The following is a 26,149-nucleotide window of genomic DNA, read 5'->3' as shown; positions in this document are numbered from 1 at the left end:
AAACAAGGCAATAATATAGTTTGAGGTGCAACTTTTCTCAACCACAATTGGAATGAATGCATGTCAAGCACGTTGAACATCGCGATTATAACAACATTACCACTCTCTTAGACATTCTTAGACGTGGATAATTAAGTGATCTATGGTTGTGAAACAAAACATGAATGTAAATAATTGTTCAAACCCTCAAATCTTGGTAGAAAAGCAATGTGTCAACCTACTTTTAAATGCAAGAACACTACATCATGATAAATAAAGTAAGAGCTTTGTGCAACCTACTTTGGTCAATAAATGTTACCCTTCCAAACCATATACTACAATATTTTGTTGTACAAATCTCAATTAAACACCTTGATTGTGAAGAGGATTGCCATCTCTTTTGTTTTGAAGGACCATTCCTTATTCTCATTGCCTACATAGTGGTTGTGTTGAACTAAGGTTTATCTCTCACTACTCGCATTTGCAACTCGGTGAGTTTATGTTGCTTTTGGCACCACAAGTCATTAATCAAACAAAATGCATGTAGTTGCTTCCTTGGTCACACTTGGAAAAAGTGTGCCCTTATCTACAACGATAAACACTTCAAGGACAATATACATTACCCAATAATCAAAGACATACATATGATCTAGATTCTAGATGATCGATATTGCAAACTCATGCATTTGTTATCAATTTGGTTATTGGGACTCAACCTATGGGGTCACTTCAGTGACGGGATCACCAAGATCCCAAATTGTTTGGTGTGTTAACGATTCCAACATTTTTCTCAAATTTTTCATACACTTAACTTTTTTTAATCATTCTTCTCAACATAACTTGAGGTCGCATCATGCATTTGGGGGTCACTTTGTGGCGACAACTGGAAATTTCAAATGCCAAGCTACATGTCATATGAACCCTGTACCCAAACCATTAATTGGGAAACATCTTAGAGGATACGAGAGCATCATTTGGCCTTTTTTTCTACACACAATATCCAGGCGCACCATAAGCAATAGTGACACAAACCATTAACTGGGAGAGGGAGGTGGGGGTGATATGGAACGATCAAATCAAAGAATAAGACAATACAGGTACATCACAGAACTGGAACACAAAGGCGCATGGATCGAGTCCGGACACTGGCTACTCTCTATATCTCTCTCTCTCTTTCTTTCTTTCTCTCTCTCTCTCTCACACACACACACCCACACACACAAAGAGACACAGACTCAGGAAGTGTGTAAACTAAAAGCTTTCAATGAGTTGGAAGTGTAAGTGTTTGGGAAAGAAATTGTCGAGGTCCCAAGATCTTCTACTTCTTCTTCTTCTTCTTCTTCTTCTTCTTCATCTTTGTATTTCTGTTCCTCTTGTAGGAAATAGTCACGGCAGAGAAAAAGAAAACACCACGCCCCCTCACGGTGTTTCCTGATTCTCTCTCTCTCTCTCTCCATGGAACCCGAGAAGGAAGGACCGCCCAATAGATCACGCTATGAACCTGTTGTCAATCAAGAAGACTCTTCTGGTCTTCACAAAGGTGATCCTGTCAAAGACTTGCAAGTAGAGATTCCTCTGGTAATAATAATAACAATACAATCATAATAATAATCTCTCCCTCTCTGCGTGTTTCTTTTTCTCATCCTTTCTACTCTAAATGTTCTGTTTTTATGAGGTCTTAGCAGACAGCTCAGGCCTCAGATGATCATGGTATTGGCCAACGTTTTTCAAAAGCATTAGGGGTACGGTTAGGGTTATCAGGAATATAACAGACATCTCAGAACTTAGAAGATCATGATAATGCAAACATCTTAGTAATCATTAAGCTTAGGATTATTGAGAAATAAGTGTGGGATATCTCTTTTTGTTCTACTCATCCAATCTGAAGTTTTTAAAGTTTTTTCAGACATTTCAGGTGTCAGATCATGCCAATAAAGAGATATAGGGAGAACAAAGGATATGGTTACCAAGAAATCGATGTGGATAGTTTTCTAAGAAATAGAAAAATCAGTTTCTCATTTTTCCTTTTCTTCAAATTTGCAGAATTTGGCAGGGTCATGCTAATGCAAAATTTCGGAAAAGGAAATAGGGTTACAGAAACTTGGAATTGGGTTTAAGAATCAGTTTAGATCACCTCAATTTTCCATCATAATGAGAGGAAAAACGAACATGATGATTCTGTGTGCAGTACAACAAAAGAAAGTGATAACTAATCAATTTAACTCCATCCATTTTCATCTTCAATTTATAGATGTCAACGACATCTTGTGATGCCAAAGGCATGTAATTATTTGACTGCTGAGGTTTCACAAGCTTCTTAAGTTCCACTGATTATGATGCGACCCTCATTGTGGGTATGCTGATGTGACATCATCAAGTTAATCTCTGGATACTGATGTGTCATTTGTCTGACACACAATGGAAGTGAATAGTCTCTGTCCTCCATCCTGTGCCATTGTTGTACCATCATGTGCGGTGTGAGAATCACGATCCAAATTAAGCAATTGACATCACGCTAATCTCCGGGTGCGGATGTGTTCTCTGTCCAACGCACAATGGAACTGAATAGCCTCTGTCTTCTATCCTGTGCCGTCATTATACCATCATGGCTTGGGAAGATCTCAAATCTCTTCAGATGTTTCCATTTAGTACTTCCTTAGAAGTATAAGACCTTGGAATTTAGCAATAGTTAAGTTGTTCACGAGCATTGTTCGTCCACAATCACCCCCACCCCCACCTCACTCCTACTCCCACTCCGACTTCCACTCCCACTTCCACTCCTGGTGTCTCATCTTTTGCCTAGCCTTGTAGATCCTTCACGTACCTGTACTTAACATGGTTCTTCTGACATTTGAATTTTTTTGAGGATTATAGTATTAACATTGTTGAGTGAATATTGGATTTTGGCATTTATAGTGAGGTACTACTCTGCTGTGGCGATCTTTGACAAAGTTTTGGTAATAGGCTTTCAAGCAAGTAGGAACCTATATGTCAAGAAGATTAGTACCTTGTTTAGTGGTAGGCATCTCACCTTAAGTCTCATGTTAAAGGCATTTAGCACATGCCTTGGTTGGAGATTGTGTACACTAAGAAGCTCAAGGAACCCATCATCACATTGTTGCACTCTAGGAACCTCTCTTGATAGAGAGGTGATAAAGAGAAAAAAGGGAAACAAGTTTAACACTTATTATTAAGGCCAGATTGGTCTATAGGACAAATCAGATGTGCAAAGGTGTGCTATTGGAAATAGTACAGAATGATATAAATTTCACGTGAGATGCTTATATGATTCTGTAGTACAAGGAAAATGAGGTGTCACACCTTCCAAACTAAGCTAGCTCTTTATAAATCCAACCTTAGGTTATGTTTCTGGATATGGTCATCTAGAATTAACCTATATTAATGGACCTATCTCTAGTATTTATCGACGTCATAATCTTGTGCTTGAAGCAGGTGATACACAATAACTTGTTCCTCTACCATATGTTACTTAATGTGGGGTATCTGATAGGTTTCCCTTGATTGTCAAAGTAACATCACTCCTTACCTGCTACAATGTAACTGCACCCACAAAAAGAGATCGTAACACTAGTGTTTTAAGCGTAAGAGACAAACTATGCAGTACTCACAAGTTTGTGCTGTTTCCCAAAATGCTCTTGGTCATCCTTGAGAAAGAAAGAAAAATGGTAATATTGTAGTAATCGAGAAATAAGGATGAATTTACCATGTAATTTTCTCAAGAAGCACAAAACATTTCTCTTTGGGGGATATAGCCATGCTGAGTTTCTTCAGTCAGAATGTATATACTGTGATTTTTACTTCAGTCAGAATTAGGACGGATGGCAATTTTGAAGGAATTTCGGTATGCATAATATACGACCCTGTTTTCTACATATAAACAATGATTGCAAGGTTGAAGGCTTAGGCCATGAAATTTCTTGAAGCTGAAGGTCATGAAATTTCTATATAGAGCAGATGAAATAAGGAGTGAAAGAGGAGGGATATAGCTCAGCTGGTAAGGTTGTCTGGTGGAGGCCAGGCTATGCATTTAAATCCTACATTCAACAGGTTCACCCAGTAAAATAGTGAGAAGAGTGAAATTTGAGCCACCGTCAGGTGCATGGGCTAGTAAACATACTTTGCTTAAAGTTTATTAAACATCTTCCTTTTTGACTGATTGGAGCAGCAAAATCGGAGATTTTCAGGACTGTTGACTATGCAGGTGTATACCCTCCTTTGCAGTAGACCTGTACTTGTTCTTGGGATGTAAAGTTCATTACACTTGTCACTGCATGAAGGTATTGTAGGCGTGTTTCCACCCTGATATTGCCTATGGGACCTCCTGCATGGTAAAACATTTTGAAGGATGATTCACAATGGATTTTGCCATTATTTTTCTGCCCAAAATTTCTGATTTTATAAATACACAAGGATAATACCTTCTATGGACATTGGACATTGGACATGGACTGGGTGATTAGGTCCCTAGGGGAAGCAAGAATATTTGAACCCCATGTGAATCCTGGGAAACTTCATGAATGGCACCTTTGGAGTTGGAAACCACTATGCCTCTGGTTTGGGATCTAGGTGAGTTGAGATGGTCCTAAAATTCATGACTGCATGCCAGTCCTTTCTTTTGGGTATCCTTTGTGGGTTGGGACACGTATTTATTGGTCAAGGCTCAAGAGCATGCGATTAAAACCTTGGTTTCGTGGAGACTTCATCATGCAATTCCTAGTCATTTTGTATTTTGCCCTTTTGAAGACACTCAGGTATAGTTCTTCTCGGCTCTGTCTCTTTCTCTCTCTCAGCTTTCTGCTCATGTTTTTTACATGTAAAACATGTTGACGATTAAATAATTGTAGTTTTACCCTTGTTTGGAGTTTTCCAAACTTTGATGTCAATGCATAAGTAAGATGCAAATAGGGTTGTCCAAATTTTGATTTCAATGGCTTTGACAAGCCGTAGACAAGTGTTTAGAGTATTTTTTGTTTGATACCCAGAAAGCAAGTCCAAGAGGCATAAATAAGTGTTTAGAGTATTTTCTGTTTAATACCCAGAAAACAAGTCCAAGAGGCGTAATATGTCTTTAACTATAGGATCACATAAATTCTTTCTATTGGGAAGCATTTGTTAGAACTAAATGTTCCCCATTTCTAGACTTGGAAATCGTTTAAGCAAAACTACAGGATAATAAAACTATGTGCGAGTCTAAGAAACTTTTGAATATACAACATTTTCTGTCTTTAATATTTGCAGAACCGAGGTTTGAGGAAGCTTTTTGCATATGCTGGACCAGGGTTTCTTGTTTCTATTGCATACATGGACCCTGGAAATTGTAAGTCAAAGAATAAATGAAAGTTTTCATCCACTCACTTCGATTTGCTTCTGGGAACACAATAAAACAAAAGTTTTGATATTGTCTCATCTTCATGAAATTTTAGTTGAAAGTGACCTTCAAGCTGGTGCAAAATATAAGTTTGAGGTATGCAAACTTTACCTGATTTAAGATTTAGAAAAACACCTATAGCACTAGTAAAACTATAAAATTTTAATCAGAATCCAGATTAATGTAAATTGTTGCATTGTTCATTTTTGGAAGGATATTTAATCATTTTCTGTGTCTTTTCCTGCCTGAAAGTCTACTGGACTCTGTTAACAACCTGACTTTATTTTCTGGACTAAGAAATTACCCCTCTTCCTAAAGAGAAGATCAATAAATCAAGAAAATAATTTTGCATTTATCACTACCTCACATGTATGTATGGAACTTTAAAGGAGCTAGGCTGCAAAGGCAATGAAATTCATCGAAATCACGGTTTTCTTTCCCTCCAATTCATCTTGCCCGCTCAGTCAAAGTCATCATCTTGTCCCACATTTCCCACACCTACAGCTAAGGTATTTTAAAGTTGCACATGGAATTTGAACGTAGGAATACAAGCAGTTCAAATTTCCACTCTGATGAGAGTTACTTTTTCAATTTTGACAAAAACATGCGCATGCACTTAACCTCTGAAACATCTCATTAGAGATGATAATATAACAAATTCGATCCTTGCTGTCAGGTCACAATACTGGTCATGAATATTGCATCACCATCTTAATGTTGCCATAATGTAGATGCTAGTAATCCATTATAAAAGAACGAGAGGGAGGCAGAGTTGGTGAAACTTTGCATAGATATAGTGAATTTGTGACCTTGATCTAGGCTATACACATCATGAGTGGCATCAAAAATATGCGCGAGATGCATGACTGCAGCAAAGTGTATAAGTATGAACAAAAGAGATAGTATACTGTTATAGAACCGAACAGTTATGTTCAGACAGGTAATTGAATGCTATTCACAACATCACTGATGTGAATATAGGAGATGTGTTCCATTTTGATTGATTTAATTCAATTGGTGTTGCAGCTTCTTTGGGTACTTCTGATAGCAACCATAGCAGGAGCAGTTGTGCAATCTCTGGCTTCTAACTTGGGAGTTGTTACAGGTCAATTTTTTCATGTGGTTCTGATCTGGTTTTCTGGATAGTTGTCAATGCATTGATTCTTGTGATTCATCTAGACTTCTCAAGGATGCTGATAGTTTTTGATATGAAAGATCATGTTTGGTTTCAGGAAAGCATTTAGCAGAACATTGCAGGGCAGAGTACCCACCATCGACAAACTTTATTCTATGGGTTTTAGCAGAATTAGCTATTGTTGCAAGTGACATTCCTGAAGGTCAGTCTTCTATTGTTTGCTTTCTTCTTGATTTTGTCATGATTATGCAGCTTACAATTGCGTTATTTTTCAGTAATTGGGACAGCGTATGCCCTTAATATGCTATTCCATATTGAATTGTGGATCGGAGTCATCTTGACAGGCTTTAGCACTCTAATATTTCTTGGCTTACAGCAATATGGGGTGATTCCTATGCTCAAATCTTGGTGGTAATTTTATAACAAAGTTTATTCAGTATTTTACCAACTTTTGTTTTCTATATAATGGTGTTGGTTGTAGGTGAGAAAGTTGGAAGTATTCATATTCTTTTTGGTTTTGACTATCGCATGCTGCTTCTTCTTGGAGTTGCACTATGCAGAACCCTCTTATACAGAGATTATGTATGGACTCATTGTTCCACAGTTGAAAGGAGATGGGTCTTTTGCAATCGCCATTTCTCTTTTGGGTGCAATGGTCATGCCGTAAGTCTTGCTTTCCATGCGTTATTTTTTATGTATAGGAACGTAATGCGGATTTTTAACCATTTAAGAGGTTTTTGCTTATAATACAACCATCTGCTCTATCCATGCATAGCATGAGTTGTATCATTCTCCAAAGATGTTCTATTTACTGTATGGAGTGCTGACCTTCTACCTGTATCAATACTCTTATAGAAGCTCCACTCTGACTGTTAGACTGGTCATATGGCTTTTTAGCTTCTCAAGTCATAAACAATGCATAGATATTGTTCTGTTAAATGATATGGTATGCCCTGTAAATTACTGCCCTGAACTCGAATGTTTTGGCATTGTTCCTTCTTGATTCTAGAGATTAACCTTGGGTTGTTGCCAGAGCTCCAGCATCTTGCAACCTCCTAATTTTTATGTGTCCCTATTGTAACCATCTGTTGCAAATTATTCATCTTGTGTCATGATCAATGATTTAATGTGAACATACACTAGCATGTCTAGCATTTTTTTTCTGTGTGACTTTTGTCCTTTAACTGAAATTATTGCAAAGATGATAGATTCAATGAATTTCATTTTGGTTGTCTCTATGCATTTTTGCCAGTTTTTTAATTTTTCTCTTTCAATCATGTTGGGATATTTAATTAACAGAAAAGTTCCATTTTAAATCACTGAACATTTGGTAGTCCCTATGCAAGTTTTACCATTACTTTAATCATTCTCTTTCAAACATGTTGGAATATTTAATTATTTGAAATAGTCTTGTTTTAAATCACTGCACCGCTTTCGGCATTTTGCTACAGTCACAACCTTTATCTTCATTCCGCTTTGGTTTTAACAAGGAAGACTCCTCGAACTGTCCAAGGAATCAAGGTATTTTGCATTCAAAGAGCGTATCTGTGAAAAACATTCTCCAGTCCCAGATTCTTATTTTAATTCAGTTCCTTTTTTGTGCAGGATGGGTGTAGATACAACCTTGTAGAATGTTGTTTTGCTTTGCTGGTGTCATTTATCATAAATATTGCCGTGGTTTCTGTTAGTGGAGCTGTCTGCAGCAGTCCAAACATTTCTACTGAGGATGCAGAGAACTGTAAAGACCTCGATCTTAATCGTGCTGCCTTCCTTTTGAAAGTAGCGTTATAACTTGCCCATTGTTCTTGGACTAAATGTATGCAAAAGCTTCTCGAGGGCACACTGAATATGATCATGTCACTTCGATTTACAGAATTCTTTGGGTTCATGGAGTTCTACTGTGTTTGCGATTGCATTGCTGGCCTCTGGACAAAGCTCTACAATAACTGGAACTTACGCTGGCCAATATGTTATGCAGGTAGGTGTGTATTCTATGTTAATGCAGGACATACAAAGTAGAACGTTGAAAATCTCAGTTTATTTGGCCATAAGATTTCCTTTTTGTCTGAAATTGCAGGGATTTTTGCAACTGAAATATTCTCCATGGATTAGAAACATGCTAACCAGATGTGTAGCAATTGTACCCAGCCTTATTGTGTCACTCATTGCTGGACCTAGTGGTGCTGGAAAATTGATCATTGTATCTTCGGTAGGGGTTCTTAGATACCTTTGATTCGTTTGATAATGTAATGTTCTTCTAGATAGAAATTTGTCCCAATTTGTTCTCTCTTTTTCTGGAGGGATTATTTGGTCACTTGCTAAAATATTGTTATGATTGATTGGAAATGCTATTCCTGCTGCGATTTTTCACAGATGATTCTGTCATTTGAATTGCCTTTTGCGCTTCTTCCTCTTTTGAAGTTCACAAGCAACAGTCTGAAGATGGGGTGCCATGCCAATTCGAGAAGGGTAATCTTGATTCCCTTGTTTTAAAAGTATATATCCATAAAAGTACTACTTTGGGCTTCATTAATATCTCAAGGCTTACGTATGAACTGTATACCAGAAAATCATGTATTTGTTATCTGAAGTATGAAGAAGATAAGCCATATACGTGCATTACTTGTGTTGGATAGGTTGCTGGCCTTGCTTGGAGCATTGGTAGCTGTATAATCCTCATTAACCTCTTCTACCTTTCAAGTCAATGTGTTTATTGGATCCATACGAGCACAAGATTTAAACCAATTCAATGGGCCATTGGAATTTTGGGTTCTATTGGTTTATTGGCATATGCCAGCTTTATAGGCTACCTTGCATTGAGGAACGATAGAACAGAGACATACATTTTGCATGATATGCAAGAAATGATTGATCCTTTTGAGGATGAAAAGTCTCTTTCAGTTGAGATGAATGAACATCATAGGCCATTGACCATTGTTAATTCAAGCCAGTTAAGTGTAAAATAAATAGGAGAAATCATTATCAATCAAAAAAATCTCTCTTTTTCTTTCTAAAAAGCACTATAGAGGTGGTGTGTTTTGCAAGAGGTTTTGCCCAAAAATCAAGAGGTGATTTTTAAGCACATACATCATATATTCTTATGAGTGTGGATCAAATCAGATGTGAACATACCATACGTAGGTAGATGAACACATAATTATTTTGTGTAAGATGGAAGTTCCTTCATTTAGAAGTTTTCCTGTAGGCGCAAACTTGTGTTCTTTGTCATGTTCTCGTTTTCATTATGGAAACTTGACATGAGTGAGAATGATCTATCACCAAAAATACTTTGTACCAAGTGTTTCTAATTCTCTGGTTCCCAGGAAGAGATTCTTAGATGTGCAGCACAAGTATCAGAGCAGCTAAATGTATCTGTCCATTGTATACACTGCAGCTAAAGTATTGAAATTGAGGCATTAGACATTATTTAACGATTGGTTTAGCAATATAGCATTTTTACTCAATTTCGAGGGTTACTAGATCGGTTGTAACAAAAATCTGATATAAGAGGAAAACAATAAAACCTGATTGTATGTAACATACATATTAGTCAAAGCCTTTACATGTGGACACTGCACAAATCTACATTTTATGAGTAAACCATCAGTGGATGGAGTCTGCCTCAATGTCATTGTTTCTCTATTTCTGTTCTATGGTTTTGCTTCAGTAGTCCAATTGGTCTAATTAATGCATCCTTGATATGGAATATCATGAAGATACACCCACCCACCCACTACATAGTGTTGCAACGAAATAGGGAATTAAATGCACAATAACGAAATGTGCAGCACAGATTTATTAAGTTTTATCCATTTGCAAATTATGCTGCATATGTGATACAGGAAGATTGAGATGTGGGCATTAGTGCATGATCTAGTCCATCACTGCTTTTGATCTCTCCCTATGACATGAAGATTGATGCCAAGCATCTAGTGTAATGCTCTAGCATTATGATATTTAAATTTGCATGTCGTCATACATCTATTTTGTAGTGCTGTTTCAGATTTTGATGGGATAGCATATGTTATTACTAGTGCAAACATTGTTGGGTCTCATAGAGATGTTAATACAATATTTCTATTGTTTCTTTCATATATATGATGGTAATATAACACTCACACATATATCACTTACAATAGAGCTGCATGGCTCATTGAAATGAAAGAACCATGTGAATATTCCAACAAGTCTTAGCAATGCACTTCAATGAAAAGTAAATACGCCTGCAGCACAAACTTATGGGAAGGCCTTCAACAAGCAGTTGAGGAATAGGTTCAGCTATATTAACAAGTTAACGTTTAGGAGTTTTAGTTTTAACACATCAGGACAGTCTTCTAATGATATTGAAGTTGTCAACATTGTGTGCTTCATTCTCATAGAGTCAATACTTTGTGAGCCTCAAATGCCACAAGGATATTGTACGAGCATTATATAGAACATTGCCTAATCAAAAGCTTTCCTCCCAAGCTTCATATTCCCTCGTTCCTTATAATCACCTAGTAGTACAAGCCACATTGCCAAATAGTCCAACAATGGGATTGCTTGTCTCACCAACATGGCCTTATCGAACCTACCACCTTCTCATGCTATTGAAGTTTTTTTTAATGTAGTTGTCATATGAATCAACATGCATATTTCATTCTCATAGCTTCAACTCTTTGTGCATCTTTGTGCATCCCAGACACTGCAAAGATATTAGCCATATGAGCATAAGCTATTGTACATGTATTATCTAGTTGTACTGATTGATCAAAGGCTAACCTCCCAACCTTTACATTTCCCCATTTCCTACAAGAGCCTAACAACGCAAGCCACACTACCAAGTAATCCAACGATGGCATCGCATGTATCACCGATAGGGCCTTATCAAACCTCCCACTGTATCCAAAAGCCACCACCATGCAAGTATAATGCTCTAGGTTTGGAAGGATACTATACTCCCTTATCATTGTGTTCAGAACAATTTGGGCATCCTCTATGAGTCCAGAGTGACCACATGCACTTAGAACACACGAGAGTGTAACATCATCCGGAGATATCTTATCCTCTTGCATTTGTTCAAAGCACTTTAGGGCTTCTTTGGCTTGCCCTTGTTGTGCATATCCAGAGATTAATGCATTCCAACCAACAATATCTCGGGTTGGAAGCTCTTGAAGCAGTTGCAAAGCTTTGGCTGGGGCACCACATTTTGCATACATATCCACCAAAGCATTGCCAAGCATGAGATGCTTCAATAGCAAGCCACTATTGAAAATCTCCTCATGGATTTGTATGCCCTTTTCCATGGCTCCTGTGCTTTTACACACTTTGAGGATAGAAATGAAGGTAACCACATCAGGGCATAAGCCATCTCTTTGCATCTCTTCTAAGCACTCCAATGCTTCATGGCATTGCCCTAGTTGAGCATATCCTCCAATCAGGGCATTCCACGTAGCCGTGGTTCGGGTGGCAATATTTTCGAGGACCCCTCGAGCTTTCACCATCCTACTACACTTGGCATACATATCCACCACAGCTGTGCTAAGAACAATATCCTTTTCTAGTAAACCCTTGGTGGTAACATCTTCATGAATTTTTTCACCTTTCAGAATGGCTCTAACACTTCCGCACGCCTTCAACGTGGAAATGAATGTGACCACATTTGGAGAGAACCCCTCACTTTGCATCCGTTCGAAACAGTTCAATGCTTCAAGCCCTTGTCCTTGTTGGGCATAGCCAGCAATTACCGAGGACCAAGTGATGACATCTCGCATGGAAAGCTCATCTAGTACTCTTTGTGCTTTGGCTGGAAAACCACATTTCACATACATATCCACCAAAGCATTCCCAAGCACTGTATTATTACTCAGCAAGCCCCTATTCAAGACCTCATCATGGATTTGCTTACCCTTGTTGATTGCTCTTGCACGGCCACATGCCATCAAGATGGAAATGAATGTGACCACATCTGAAAAGATACCCTCACTTTGCATCCGCTTGAAACATCCAAATGCCTCGTCACATTGCCCATGCCTTGCGAACCCAGAGATTAGTGCATTCCATGATATGACATTCCGAATAAGAAGCTCTTTGAGGATCCTTTGAGCTTTCACAAGCTCTCCATGCCTAGCATACATATCCACCAAAGCAGTGCCCACAACAACATCCTGCTCCAGAAATCCTCTCTTAAGAATTTGATCATGGATGTCCTTGCCAACCTCTATAGCCATCTCTATTGCACCCAGACTGCCACATGCTTTCAGTATGCAAATAAATGTAACTCCATCTGGAATGACATCATCTCTACGCATTTTCTCATAGCATTTTATTGCCTCAAAAGCCTTTTGCCCTTTTTGGGCATATCCAGAAATGAGTGTATTCCAAGAGACAACATCTCGGATTGGAAGATCATCCAGCACTTGTCTTGCTTTTGCTAGATCACCACATTTGGCATACATATCTATCAAAGCATTACCAAGAGGAACATTCTTACCCAACAACCCACTTCTTGCAATGTGGTCATGAACTTCCTTGCCTTTATCTATGGCCCTAAGAATGCCACATGCCTTCAAGGTGCATATAAATGTGACCGAATCAGGGCTCAGACCTTCGCATTGCATTTTTTCAAAGGTGTTTAGAGCCTCACGAGGTTGCCCTTCTTGTGCATACCCTGCAATGAGTGCATTCCAAGATACCACACTTCTATTTGGAAGCATCTCTATCACTTCCTTAGCTTTTGGAAGCATTCTACATTTAGCATACATGGTGATCAAAGAAGTGGCTATATAAGGACTCTTTTCAAGGAATCCTTTCTTTATAATTTCATCATGTAGATTTATGCCTCTTTTGAGGTTCTTGTGCTTGGCACATGACTTGAGCAAAGCCACAAATGTGAACTCTTCCATGTGGGTGGTATTCATTTGATTGCTAATCATTTTCTGATAGGTTTCTATAGTTTCCCATAGCAAAATGCAGTCATGTCCTTAGCTCTTCATATATATATATATATATATATATATATATAGAGAGAGAGAGAGAGAGAGAGAGAGGGTTGTGTGTGCACGTATGCATGCTCCTCCCATCTGCCCTTTATAGGTTAGGTCTTCTTTAATCTCTTCATTAGATCTTATCTCGTTTTTGTGGAATTGGGTTCACCATAGAAAAAACAGAGCAAAAGTTATGCCATCTCATCACCCCCATGATAACAGAGGAGAATTAAGTAAATAAGCTTTCTCTAGGAGAATTATTAAGTTTTCTCTTTCCTGCCGATCACTTGCATTAATAAATGAGAAAAGGTGAAGAAATTTTTACACAAAATGTTTCCACAATCCCGTGTATTAACTGATGTCTAAAATCTCATCACAAAAACCTCAAAGTTGTCCCAGTGGGAAGCTGCGCATTGCCTTGTTGAACAATCATAAAGAGATTATTACCACTGGTCAGTGTAATTGCTGGAATAACGTAAAATTTGTGTAAAATCGTTGCACTTGAAACCTCAAAGTTGTCCTAATGGAAGATCATGTCGCCCTATTTCTAAGAGACTCTCAAACACATTCACACTACATTGATTGCAAACTGCACACAAGGTTATCATATACAAACCGTGTATATGATGATAGGCTTAGCCATGTAAATGTAAACACGGTGTATATGAAACTGTGTGTGTATATAGACATATATAAACACATATTATAAAGATTATAATGAATGATATGTTATGATGGCTAGCATGTTCCATGGAAGCCTAATGTTCCACTTGCTTTGTGCCAAAGAATATGACATGTGTAAGTGAGCTGTAATGGAAACTTTTATGCATATTCAAAGACTCTTACACATTAGAATGTCTTGAGTGTTACATTCTCGTGTACTTTTAGTTCGTTCAAACAAGAGGCTCACATACTCTTGTTGTCTTCTTGACGCATATGCTTCGCAAATCAATGGGAAAGCAATCTTTGAAGTTGTTTTGGGGTATTTGTGAGTGGTTGTATTCCCCCGACATCCGATAATATTTTACATACTCCTAGCTTGTATAGCAAAACATGGTCAATCATGGAATACTAAAGGGTGAACTCTTCATTACCTTAGTGAAGTCATAGTCCAAATTTCACAAAATTTATAGAAAACAAAAGTGTATTCATTGGTCAAGTTTTATTTGGTAATACTTCAAATTTCAAAATAACAAATAAGTTAATGGCAAGATTGTAACTTGTGAGTTGGCACTAATATAATTTTCTCATTTCATTTCAATAGTCATGTTGCTTATATGTTTGGGCATGAAACACGACTACCCAATAAGATTTTGGAAGAAGTTAAATATTGACAATTCACATGCCATATTACATCAACTATGAACAATGCCATTGTTTTTTATGGGTATTGCTAGTAGCTACTCTCTTGTTTTTTTGCTTAGATGACATGATATATATTACTTTGCGTGTGGGGTTTGCAAATTAATGCACTAACTATATTTTAAGTAGGATTGGCTGGCTTGTGAATCTAACACGTCACAAATTTTTGCTGATTTGGTTTGTACATTCTTTTCGCGGACTAATCATGGGGTTGATTGCACAAACAATGCAAAGTAGTATTATTGTGTTGAAGGAAGGATATAAGTACATTTTTAGTTTGTTGGTTCGCTCTTTGATTAAAGTTTTGTTGATGTCAGTACTTGTTCTTTTTACTTTTCTCAACTTCATATATATCTGTCCGCCTTTTGAATAGATTGTCGCGTTCCTAGGGTATGGGCAGTTGAATGCTTACTTGAACTTCGATGATTTCTATGACATCAATGTGATGAATTGTTCATTGTCTATATTTATACAATAAATGAGATATCAACATCGAAAGTGACATGTTCCACGCACCAATTGATAGTAATGGTATTCAAACTTCAAATTGCATTTCTCTTAGAGTGACATCATATTTCTTGAATGTGAAACTTTTATGGCATCAACCCTACTTTAATTGATTGAACAACAAAGATTAGGGAATATTTTACGAGCATAACCGTATCCGCGATTCTCTAACCTTAGGGTTAGGTATGGGCTAATTCATAATGAACAAAGGGTGAGGATTGAGTTATCTCGAGCCTACAATGGGGGATAACTTTAGAGTGTTTGATCACTTGGTCACTTTTTTAGAAAAAGCAACAAAGTGTGAAACGTACAAGGGCCTATGGTTTGAGCAAATATAATCTTTAGTGCTTTGAGACAAAGATTTAGATAGTGTAGAAAAGCTCTAGCTTAATACATGCACGCCTCATTCTTCTTCAAAACCAATGTACGATCCATGTTCATACTCGATGGCATGGGACATTGATGGGGGACTCGGATCCATCTCTTACTTTTACTAGGGGGTGTTTGAGTGGACTAGCGCCCTTTCTTCCTTATTTCCCTTCTTAATTCTACTTAATGTCACTTAAAGATTCTAATAGAAGGTTTCACATGCTTGCCTACATATATGATTGAAAGTTTTAATACTGAATTATGATTAGTTCTCGTTCTTGTGGCATACATTATTCGAAGGTTAATAAGTGGATTCATCGGTGGGATTATTACATTTTGGATGTTTTCAGGAGTTGTTACCACCATACACACGAAACGGCCTAAAGAGACTTATATATGTATTATGTATTGTATTTAGTCTTTAGATATATAATGTATTATAATTTATATTTAGTCTTTAGAGACTTATTTAGTTTTCAGGAGTTGTTAGCACCATACACACGAAAGGGCCTAAAGAGACTTATATATGTATTATGTATTATATTTAGTCTTTAGATATATAATGTATTTATAAATTATGAAGGAGAGGAAAGAACTGAGTGGGAGGGGTATATTTTATGGAATATCGAGAAACCAGCCAGAGGGGTAGTCTGTGTAATTTCACTTTTCAGAAATCCATGAAGCCTTTTATTGTTCAGAGATACCTTGGGAAGGAAGCAAAAATCAACAAAGCAAAAATCATTCGTTCTTCTCGTCTCGAGGAAGCAGCACAGGATCCATGGCGACCTCCTCCGTCTCCTGTAACATCGACGCAATACCTTCCCCAGATCTACAAATTATCTCGTGAGCTCTCTTCACATCGCCCGAATAATGCAGTGGTTTGTTCTCATTGGGCGTTCTATGCCACAAATTTAGGGTCGATGTGTTCTATGTAGGGAGCAGAGGTAGAGATATAAAAATCCACGGCAGCATTATTCTGCAATTTCTTCCTCAGATCTATGAACTCGCTTGTGAGCTTTCTTCATCGTCAATTTCTCTGTCCGAAAATGCAGTGTTTAGGGCCTGGGCTTTGGCTTCCTCGGATATGCATAAGATATCATTATCGATATGATTTAGCATTATGTTTTCTCGGTTAGCTCCGATTGGCTCCAATTTGTGGAAGATATTATATTATATCACGCAGGCTTGGAGTTACGGGTTCTGTCCACTCTCAATTTGAAGAAGATTATGATATTGTAGATATTTAGGGCTAGGGTTAGGAAATTCCTACCTTTTCATATTCATCTCAAAATTGATAAGATACCAAATTCACATCACATCTTATCATATATCATAGCATACCATATCACTCTACACATTTTTTTGTGTCCTCCTGACAATGAAACATATCCTTCGAAAGCTTCACCTTGGAGGGAGCCATGAGGCTGGCTTTGATGGGCAGAATAGTCAAGCCATAGGAGGATTAAGCTCGACCGAAAATCAAGATTCTTCTGCTGCATCAACTTCATCATCGGGTCTATCAGGATGGCTTACCAATGCTCGCCATACCTTCCGACCTTCTTCTTCTTCTTCGAATAATGTATCTACACCTGCACGGCGACCAGAAAGTTCCCACCTGTCCCGGGCCACCAGTGATGTTGAAAGTCCGCATCTAGAAGGTCAGAATAATTTCAACTTGTATGAAGAAGAATACCAAGTTCAACTTGCTTTGGCACTCAGTGTCTCAAATCAGAATGCTGAGAATGATGATCCCGAGTTGTTGCAAATTAGAGCTGCAAAGAGAATAAGCCTTGGCCGGCCTGTGTCTCCAGGAAGTAACCCTGCTGAATCTGCGGCACATCGATACTGGGTAAGCAATCACTGAAAAGTGCGTATTTGTGGAATGTGTTTTAAACTTAAGGGAGTGTATAGTGGGGACCTTATTGTGGGAGGCATTTCGAGTGTGCATAAAGGGCACTAAATTGTGAAATGTGTTTCACAAATACATAAAGGGAACTTAAATGTGAGATGCCTTTTTGAGATTGTGTATGAGGGTTAATTTTGAAATGTGCTTAGAGACTACATAAGGAGGCTTTATTTTGAAATACATTTTGAAAGTACATAAAGGGGAAATTTTGGACCCCTAATAGTGAAATGTGTTTTAGCAGCATATAAATCAAATTCTAAAATCTGTTTTGAAAGTGTAACTTCTCATTGTCTGTTGGATGATGAACGTCTTCCTCATTTTCCCATGGGTAACCAATTTCATCAATCCTGGCAGGCAACATGGTGGCAGTTTTCTGAAATGCAAATTGTGGAATGTGTTGTGAATGTTGAGCTTCTACTTGAATGTTAAAACAATGAATATCTTTTGGGGTCATCAATGCTGGGTATAGCATAAGAAGGGACGTTTGGATCCCTAATCATGAAACGAGTATTGGAATATGTTCTGATCTTATCCATTCTCCTCTTGTACTAGTGTTGGCTCTGATTTAATGATGATATTGGTAGGGCCTGAGTTTTAAATCAGTCTTTGTTTTATATAACGTATGAATCAGTTTCATTTTGGAGCAAAATTAAAAATTGAGATTAGTCCTGAAAAAATTAGTCCATTATACAATTTCTAATCAAAGAATACTATCACGACTCACGAACAATGCTTTTATTTACCCAGTTTCTAAGCATACCATTTGCATCAACAATAGGTTCTTCTTGATGCTGAAGCTTGTTTTCATCCTTTGTTACTATGGCTATGTTCAAGAATGAGTCTACCGTCTCATAAAAAAGAAAACAACAAAATTACCCTTGCTTTTTAAAGATCACTAAGCAATTCAGATATAAACTTGTTAACCAATTGATTTATATGTTATCCATGTTATCGATTTATATGCATGAGGAATTGACATTTGGGACTGTTGTGAAAGTGATTGATTAATTATTTGAATGCAGACAGGGTTAGGTTCCTTTTCAAGTTTCCCATTTGCTAGCAAGCTAACTTTTCAAGGTATTTGTTGTGCAGAATTACAATGTGCTTGACTATGATGAAAAGGTGGTAGATGGGTTTTATGATGTTTATGGTGTGGTGTCAGATTTTGGCACTGCTGAAAAGATCCCCTCTCTGGTAGACCTTCAAAGTACACCTTTAACAGACGTGCTTGGCTATGAAGTGGTTTTGGTGAACAGAACAATAGACCCAGATCTTATACATCTCGAACAAGCATCTCTTTGCCTCGCTGTTGACTGTGGAATGAGTGGAATTTGTCTACAATCGAGTGAGCTTGTTCAGAAAATAGCAGACCTTGTTGTTCAACATATGGGAGGACCGGTTGTTGATGCAAATGATATGCTTAGAAACTGGGTGACTAAAAGCTATGAGCTGAGGATGTCCATAAACAATATTGTTTTGCCACTGGGCTGTCTTAAAATTGGACTCTCTCGACACCGTGCACTATTGTTCAAGGTATATGTCAGCGTGGGTTATTGGAATACATTTTGCTTCTAGCAATACTATTAAAATCAAACTTTTCCTAACTTTGTAAATGAAATTGATTTCATTTGATTCAACATTTAAAGTTTATATTGGGGTATTCAATATCTAGGTCTTGGCGGATCATGTGGGCATTCCATGTCGATTAGTTAAAGGAAGTCATTACACAGGAACAGATGAAGGAGCAGTCAATATTGTCAAACTAGATTCTGAGAGGTTAGAAACTGTGATTGGGATTTTAACCAGCAAGTGTCAACTTTTCTTCTGTTTTGGCATTATTTTAATATTTATAATGACATTGTATGACCAACCTGGAATGGTCGGGGGCCAGGTCCTAAAGCAGGGGAGCCAAGGCTGGGTAGGTATGGGGCTGATCTAGTTCACATTGGGTTCTTATGCGTGGTGGCGTGTGTGCAATTGTAAAGTTGGGCCTTATTCAAACAAACCTCCCTTGATGTGCAATTTGATATTCAGCTTTAGCGTTAAAAGAGAGTAATTGGCAAGTGCGGAAATATGTAGGTCTCATAGCTGATTTACTTTTTGTACTATACTCAATGGAAGGTATCTTTGAAGATTAACATGCAGGTTTTAATTGCTGAAGTAAGTTTAAAACACTGGCTGTGTTTTTAGAGTTTAGGCTGCTTTTAGTCATCAATAAAAAATACCAAAAAAGGTGGCAGTCTTTTATGCCAGCAGGTTGGCAATTTATCCAGGAGCAATCTCTATCTTCCTAGATGTGAAATGAAATCTTAGTAAGTCTAAAATCTTACGTGGACGTTTCTTTGTGCATAGAGGATTTCTCTAGTCATGGAATTCTAGCAATATTGGTGTTTTTTTTTGTTTTATTTACCTGTGGAAGTTCTACATGCTGTGTCCTGAGAATTACGATTTACATCATATATTGTATTTGAACGAAACCTCTAGCTTTATTTATGGACATGCTCAATAAATTGTCTGATTGTATAGGCATCTGTCATTTATATGACTCTGGTAGTTTAGATGATTTTGGTTTTATGCTCATCTTTGCTGTAGGTGCAATTCTTATAGGGGCTTCAAAGAACCTTTTAAGGCATTTGTCTATAATACATTTTGTAACATTAAAGGTATTTGTTTGTTTTCACCATCCATAATTCTTAATTGACTCTCTGCTTTCAATGTTTGGAATTGTTTTGTGTGATATGTCTTTGTTTTTTTTCTCTATAGCAATTCCAGAATTCTTGCATAGTCTTCATATCAGAATCTGATTTTGAGACCATTTTGCAAGTAATAATTGGTGAAAGAGAAATTTCCTTGTACTTCTGCAGTACATTTTTTTCTATTGTGGTTTTTATCTTATGAAGATAGTTATAATGAACGATTATGCAATTAAAACACACACCCATTACTTTTAGCCGTCGATTTGTTTCAATGTTAGTCTCTTCATCTTTCCTATTGCATAACAACTTGCTTGAGTTTAGAAAAGTGACAAACATAAAAATAAGCGCTAAAATTGTTTTGCCTGTGGTGTAATATAGTTTATATTTTTAATGGAAATGCAGGGAATATATTGTTGACTTAATGGGTGCACCTGGCACTTTGTTACCTGCTGAATCAGTTGGAACTGCAGCCAATATTGATCTCTTTGAGAATTCTGCCCTGGTTGAAGAGCTCTTTTCACAGATAGACAAGGCTCATAATCTTTCAACTGGTGGAAATCAACCCAAAATCACCTCCACTTTTAGAGAGGAATGTGCAGCAGAACCATCAAATCACACTCTTAGTGGGCTGCAAGCAAAAGTGTTTCAGTCTTTACCTGGCAAACAGCGAACTACTAATGATACTTCCAGAGTTCCAGCAATTGGACTTCATGTATCTTCTGAGGTGATAGATGAAGTTGATAGGTCAAAGCCAGCACATATTGGCATTGAGACAGCTATGGTTGCTCCTCTGCAGTTAGATGAAGAATGGATTATGCAAAGGAATCATGTTGAGAATATGGGTGGTGACAAAGCAAGTAAGGGTCATGAGGATGAGGCAGAGATTCAAATACAAACGATTCATGAGAGATTAAATTCTGGCTATATGGAATGTTGGAAAAAACACGTCAATAATAAAGGAGACCCAGTGCTAGAAAATGTGGCAGAGTGGGAAATTCCATGGGAGGAGATTGTGATAGGCGAGCGGATAGGATTGGGTAATGTTTTGTTAAAATGACCAGAAGAAGATATGTAGGTTTTCTGTTTCTTTATAGAAAGATGATCTTCAATGTTTTACTGATGACAGGCTCTTATGGTGAGGTTCATCATGGAGATTGGCGTGGGACGGTAATTCTTGAACTTCCATTTGTGTTTGTGTGATTCTCATTGCACCACCAATAGATTAGTGAATAGCAGATATCATAGATTGTAGAAATCTACTAAGCCATTTGCATATGAAGGATAACCATGTGCTCTGTAGGAACTTTCTTATAAACTCCATCATAAAATGATGATATTCTTTTTAGTACTTTATATTTCTTCTTATTCCTTGACAAAAAAGCTTCGTAATTCATGTTGCCTGAAGTCAGTCGTAGACCCTGCCGCCGGACTGCAGGTCTGGTTTCAACGCTTTTATTTAGAAAATGTATGTTGTGAAAGGCACTGTGGCGTTTGTCGGTTGATGCCAATATTGTGAATGCGTTTTTTTGCCTTATTGATGGCATGCATGCAGGAAGTTGCTGTTAAAAAATTTCTTGACCAAGATTTTTTCGGGGATGCACTTGATGAATTTATTAGTGAGGTAAAATGACACCTATCTTCAAGCGTTCTGATTGAAAAAGAGATTATAGATTTGTTCACATCTATATACGTTGGCTTCTTCAGGTTCGAATTATGCGACGCATGCAACATCCCAATGTAGTGTTATTTCTTGGTGCTGTAACACGCCCACCAAACCTTTCTATTGTGACTGAATACTTGCCAAGGTATTCTTCTTTAACTTGTGGAATTTAACAGGGGTTTCTATATTTTTGCTGATTTATTGATTTGAATATGAAACAGAGGAAGTTTATTCAGATTGCTACATCGGCCTAACTGTCAACTTGATGAAAAATTGCGCTTGAAGATGGCTCTGGATGTTGTATGTTTCTTGAATTCAACTTCAGCTCTTCCTGGGGTTTTACATGTTGTAGAATCTGATCGTTTGTTTGTTCTTAGGCTGAAGGCATGAATTATCTCCACACGAGCAACCCCATTATTGTTCATCGAGATTTGAAGTCGCCAAACCTTTTGGTCGATAAAAATTGGGTCGCAAAGGTTTGTCTTATGTAATCTTGAAAATTCTGTGTAAATACGGGTTAGTTTTCTGGTGAGATTCTTATAAAAGACAAATTTAAATGAAAAATGTTCAATTTTGAAATCTCCACTTGTCTAATGAGATAATATCTCTAGATGAGTGGCTGGAGCATAGCGTGTCAGTATATAATTGAGCTATCAATAAACTCATGAACTTCGGAAAAAAGTCATTTTATTTTATATCTTCCTTTAAAATGAAAAATGTTCAATTTTGAAATCTCCACATGTCTGATGAGATAATCTCTCTAGATGAGTGGCTGTAGCATGGCGTGTCAGTATATTAATTGAGCTATCAATTAACTCATGAACTTCTGAGAAAAGTCATTTTATTTTATATCTTTTCTGTCTGATTGCAATACTTTCTTTTAACTGTTTAGGAGTCTCTCTCTCTCTCTCTCTCTCTCTCTCTTCCTAAATTCACCACCATATGTATTGTAAGTAAATATGAATGTGCAGGTGTGTGATTTTGGGTTGTCTCGCATGAAACATCATACATTTCTCTCTTCAAAATCAACCGCTGGAACTGTAAGTAGTTCGAATATTCAGTTTAGGCTTATGTCTTGGTTTAGGTGGTCTCCAAACTTGTAGCTCAGCTGCAAGCTTCTCTCCCGTTTGAGGTTTTCCCTTATTCTTATAACATGGATTGTAAACTCTTGTTGTCTTTTTTCTTACAGCCAGAATGGATGGCACCTGAAGTACTTCGAAATGAGCTTTCGAATGAGAAGTAAGCAGCATTTCATTTTTCTTTCTTTGTTTCAAAGAACTACAAACTCAAAATTTGGATAGAGAGTTATTATGAAAAGAAGCTTTGGAGTGATATATGATTGAAGAAAATTTGATACTCAAATGTGAGGATACTGTTTAATGACATGCATATACAGTTTCTCATCTTGAATTGAAGGAGCTGTAGAGCCTTTCTGGAAACTATAGAAGATAAGTTATAATGCATGGCCTCTTTGTTTCAAATAGATGGCATGATGCAAGTATATTAAGATCCATCATGTTCAGCAACAGCCATCCTGTTATGGTGTCCTGCTGGTGGGACGTCTCATCCATGAAGTTCTCACCTCAATGATGACGTGGATCTAATTGAGTTTTCAAAATATGGAACAATTAACTTGCTCTTGCAAATGATTTGTATTGTGAATAGGGAATCTTAAACGCTTTTGGGCATGCTCATGCTCATTTCACTTTAACTTATTGATATGTTACTTTTATGTAATGTTTTGTAGTTCGAGGTTGAATTCCTTTTGTTGGGGCTTAATTAGATAATTTCAAGACTGAGTTTCTTGTGGGTTTAGTATTTTTTTTTTCTCATTTTTCTACAAATTCTTTATCTAACATTGGCTATTGTTTCTTAATTGGTTTCGAAATACAAATAATTTTACAGTAGATAATGGTATTTTTTGTCTAGTTATTAAAGGCTTGAAGGTTCTTGTTGGTTTTTGGGCAAGAACCTGCAGATAAAACTCCTATGGATTAATTGTAGCAAAACTTTTATTTGTAGGGACACTTAAAAAGTATTCACGCTGTGTTTGTTTTTCAGATGTGACGTGTACAGCTTTGGTGTCATCTTGTGGGAATTATGCACCTTACAACAACCATGGAGTGGAATGAACCCGATGCAGGTGGTTGGTGCAGTTGGATTCCAGAATCGTCGCCTCGATATCCCGGAGAATGTGGATCCCCTTGTTGCTCAAATAATTTCAAGCTGCTGGCAAAGGTTTGTATTCTAGATCATAGAATGCTCCCAAATCTATTAATTTTTTCCATTATCACTTACATGCACTGTGTTCGATGTGTTCCATTTGTGATGTATGTTAGAAGCGTATATATGTCTAATGCTATTTTAAAACCTAAGCGAACCATGCTATAGTATAGCTTAAAGAGGCAGCAGTGATATAGGAGACTTAGTGCTTTAGGATTGAGATCAAGATTTGTATAAGGAAAGATTAGAAACAGGAAATATATCAAAAACTTAATGAAATATTTCCCTAATCTGGTTTATTCCATTGTTGTATATCTATATGAGGTTCTATTTGTTTATAATATGATATAGAATAATAGAGGAGAGATTAGATTTTTTCTGTGGAAATAAAGATAAGCTTGATTGAGTTTGATAAAAGAGAGTTTTTATTGACTGATCTTTGTTAATGGAACAGTGAGTCGAGGTTACGCCCAACATTCTCTGAGCTTACCATTGCTCTGAAGCCACTGGAGAGATTGTTAGTCAAATACTGATAAGGAACAATGGTTCCCTAAAGAAAGTAAACAAATAAGCGAAGAAAACCAGATAATTTTGCTTGTTTGCATTTGTCTAAAGCAAACAAAGAACTTTGGTATCGGGTAATTTTTGTCGGATAACATGGGCAAAAATGGGTAATAATGCTCGTATAGAAGATGTAAAATAGCTTTGGTCGACGAATACGAACCTGTACAATGCAGAATGAGCATTAGTACCAGGGGGTGTAGTGTATTGATATGGGTAAAACATATAAACACACATATACATATATATAGCCATTAAGATTGTATTGGTCCTGATATTGGGGAATGAATGGTTCAAAGGAACCCATCCCCTTGGTGACATGTTTGGTTTTGGGTGTGTGGAAGAGGTGCACACATCCAATTTTCTTTGAAAGGTATATGCAAATGACGCCTTCAAAGTTTTAGTATTTAAACATTCGAAAAAACAGAAACAAACAGGCATCCGAACAAGTGCCCAAAAGGTTACGATTGGCATCTACTAAGTAAAGATTATTTTGTAAACACATGCCTTTTTGCATTATAAAATGTAAGAATCTGGTTGTTTCAGATGTAACTCACATTTTCTGACATTGATGCAAGATATAATCTCAATCTTGGGGGAATAATATGTACAAAGCAATGTGGAATTGTGATTTCAAAAAATTGAAAATTATTGATGGTAGTAAATTGCCAATTTCGTGGTGGGTATGCAACTATTTTTAGTTTGTTGTGTTACTGTTTTGAATGTAACAAGAGAAATATATAATCACACATTATGGCAATGTTACTTTCTGTCTAGACTAGTCTTACATGTTTCCACGTATATTAACGTCATAGGTTTTATATGTAATGACTTGAGCGAGCTTTGGCACATGCAATCTCTCATTTTCTCAAATCGCACCCCTATCACTCATTGTTCCATGCAGACCTAGTCAATCATATTCATATGATAGTTTGAAGCCACCAAGTAAATCATATATTTAGTTGTATGCAAGCCTAGTCAAGATATTTTGCAATCTCATATTAACATAACTACCACTTGTATTATGTATAAGTAAATGATCATCAATGCAAGCATGGTGCATTCACATCACTTTGTAATTAATGCTCGATGAGGTTTGAAATCCACTAATATGTTGCCCTCTATGGAGCTTATTGCAAAGTGATGGAATAAAAGCAATGGCAATGTTGGGAAGTTGCATGGTTGATAATGAGTCAATTCCTTTAGCTGTACAACATAGGAGGATGAGAAATGCTCAAAATTTTGGTTTCCTAATTGTTGCTTGAAATAGGAAATGTAAATAAATGTTTTATATAAGTTTTCATATATCTAAACAATAAGATGGGAAAATCATGTGGATATAATGGAGGGAACAACCTTGTTGTCAAGGGCGAAGTAAGAAATGTTGAATTCCATCA

At 37.1% G+C, this 26,149-nt stretch overlaps 3 protein-coding genes across 4 annotated transcripts; 2 read left to right on the top strand and 1 right to left on the bottom strand.

Annotated features, from left to right (window-relative positions):
- Positions 1-1,259: 1,259 nt before the first annotated feature.
- Positions 1,260-9,520, top strand: LOC147870062 (metal transporter Nramp1-like). 2 transcript variants are annotated; one of them, XM_087336517.1, is made up of 13 exons: positions 1,260-1,557; positions 5,239-5,317; positions 5,424-5,464; positions 6,395-6,473; positions 6,601-6,705; positions 6,779-6,888; positions 6,985-7,166; positions 7,955-8,024; positions 8,109-8,282; positions 8,377-8,481; positions 8,581-8,712; positions 8,877-8,972; positions 9,140-9,520. In XM_087336517.1, exons 1-13 carry the CDS (start codon positions 1,435-1,437, stop codon positions 9,467-9,469), a joined length of 1,626 nt encoding a protein of 541 aa, XP_087192643.1. In that variant the 5' UTR covers positions 1,260-1,434; the 3' UTR covers positions 9,470-9,520. The 2 variants fall into 2 exon arrangements, with proteins under 2 accessions (XP_087192643.1, XP_087192651.1); XM_087336525.1 differs by lacking the exons at positions 1,260-1,557; positions 5,239-5,317; positions 5,424-5,464 and adding an exon at positions 6,208-6,308.
- Positions 9,521-11,125: 1,605 nt separating this feature from the next.
- On the bottom strand, positions 11,126-13,387 carry LOC147870061 (pentatricopeptide repeat-containing protein At3g09040, mitochondrial-like). The gene has a single exon (XM_087329108.1). The coding sequence runs from the start codon at positions 13,385-13,387 to the stop codon at positions 11,126-11,128; it is 2,262 nt and encodes a 753-aa protein (XP_087185234.1).
- Positions 13,388-16,432: 3,045 nt separating this feature from the next.
- LOC147870060 (putative serine/threonine-protein kinase SIS8) lies at positions 16,433-25,297 on the top strand. The gene is made up of 13 exons (XM_087336506.1): positions 16,433-17,555; positions 18,705-19,145; positions 19,285-19,388; positions 20,711-21,345; positions 21,435-21,475; positions 21,861-21,929; positions 22,013-22,113; positions 22,190-22,268; positions 22,346-22,444; positions 22,940-23,008; positions 23,158-23,207; positions 24,030-24,206; positions 24,646-25,297. The coding sequence occupies exons 1-13, from the start codon at positions 17,085-17,087 to the stop codon at positions 24,722-24,724; spliced, it is 2,415 nt and encodes an 804-aa protein (XP_087192632.1). The 5' UTR covers positions 16,433-17,084; the 3' UTR covers positions 24,725-25,297.
- Positions 25,298-26,149: the final 852 nt, after the last annotated feature.

Source organism: Azolla caroliniana, unplaced genomic scaffold (genome assembly GCF_043228905.1).
Source record: "Azolla caroliniana isolate FFs.n. ecotype wild unplaced genomic scaffold, voAzoCaro1.0.p SCAF_1, whole genome shotgun sequence".
Lineage (NCBI taxonomy): Eukaryota > Viridiplantae > Streptophyta > Polypodiopsida > Salviniales > Salviniaceae > Azolla > Azolla caroliniana.
Note: the sequence above shows the minus strand (reverse complement) of the source record. Positions and strands in the feature narration are given on the sequence as shown.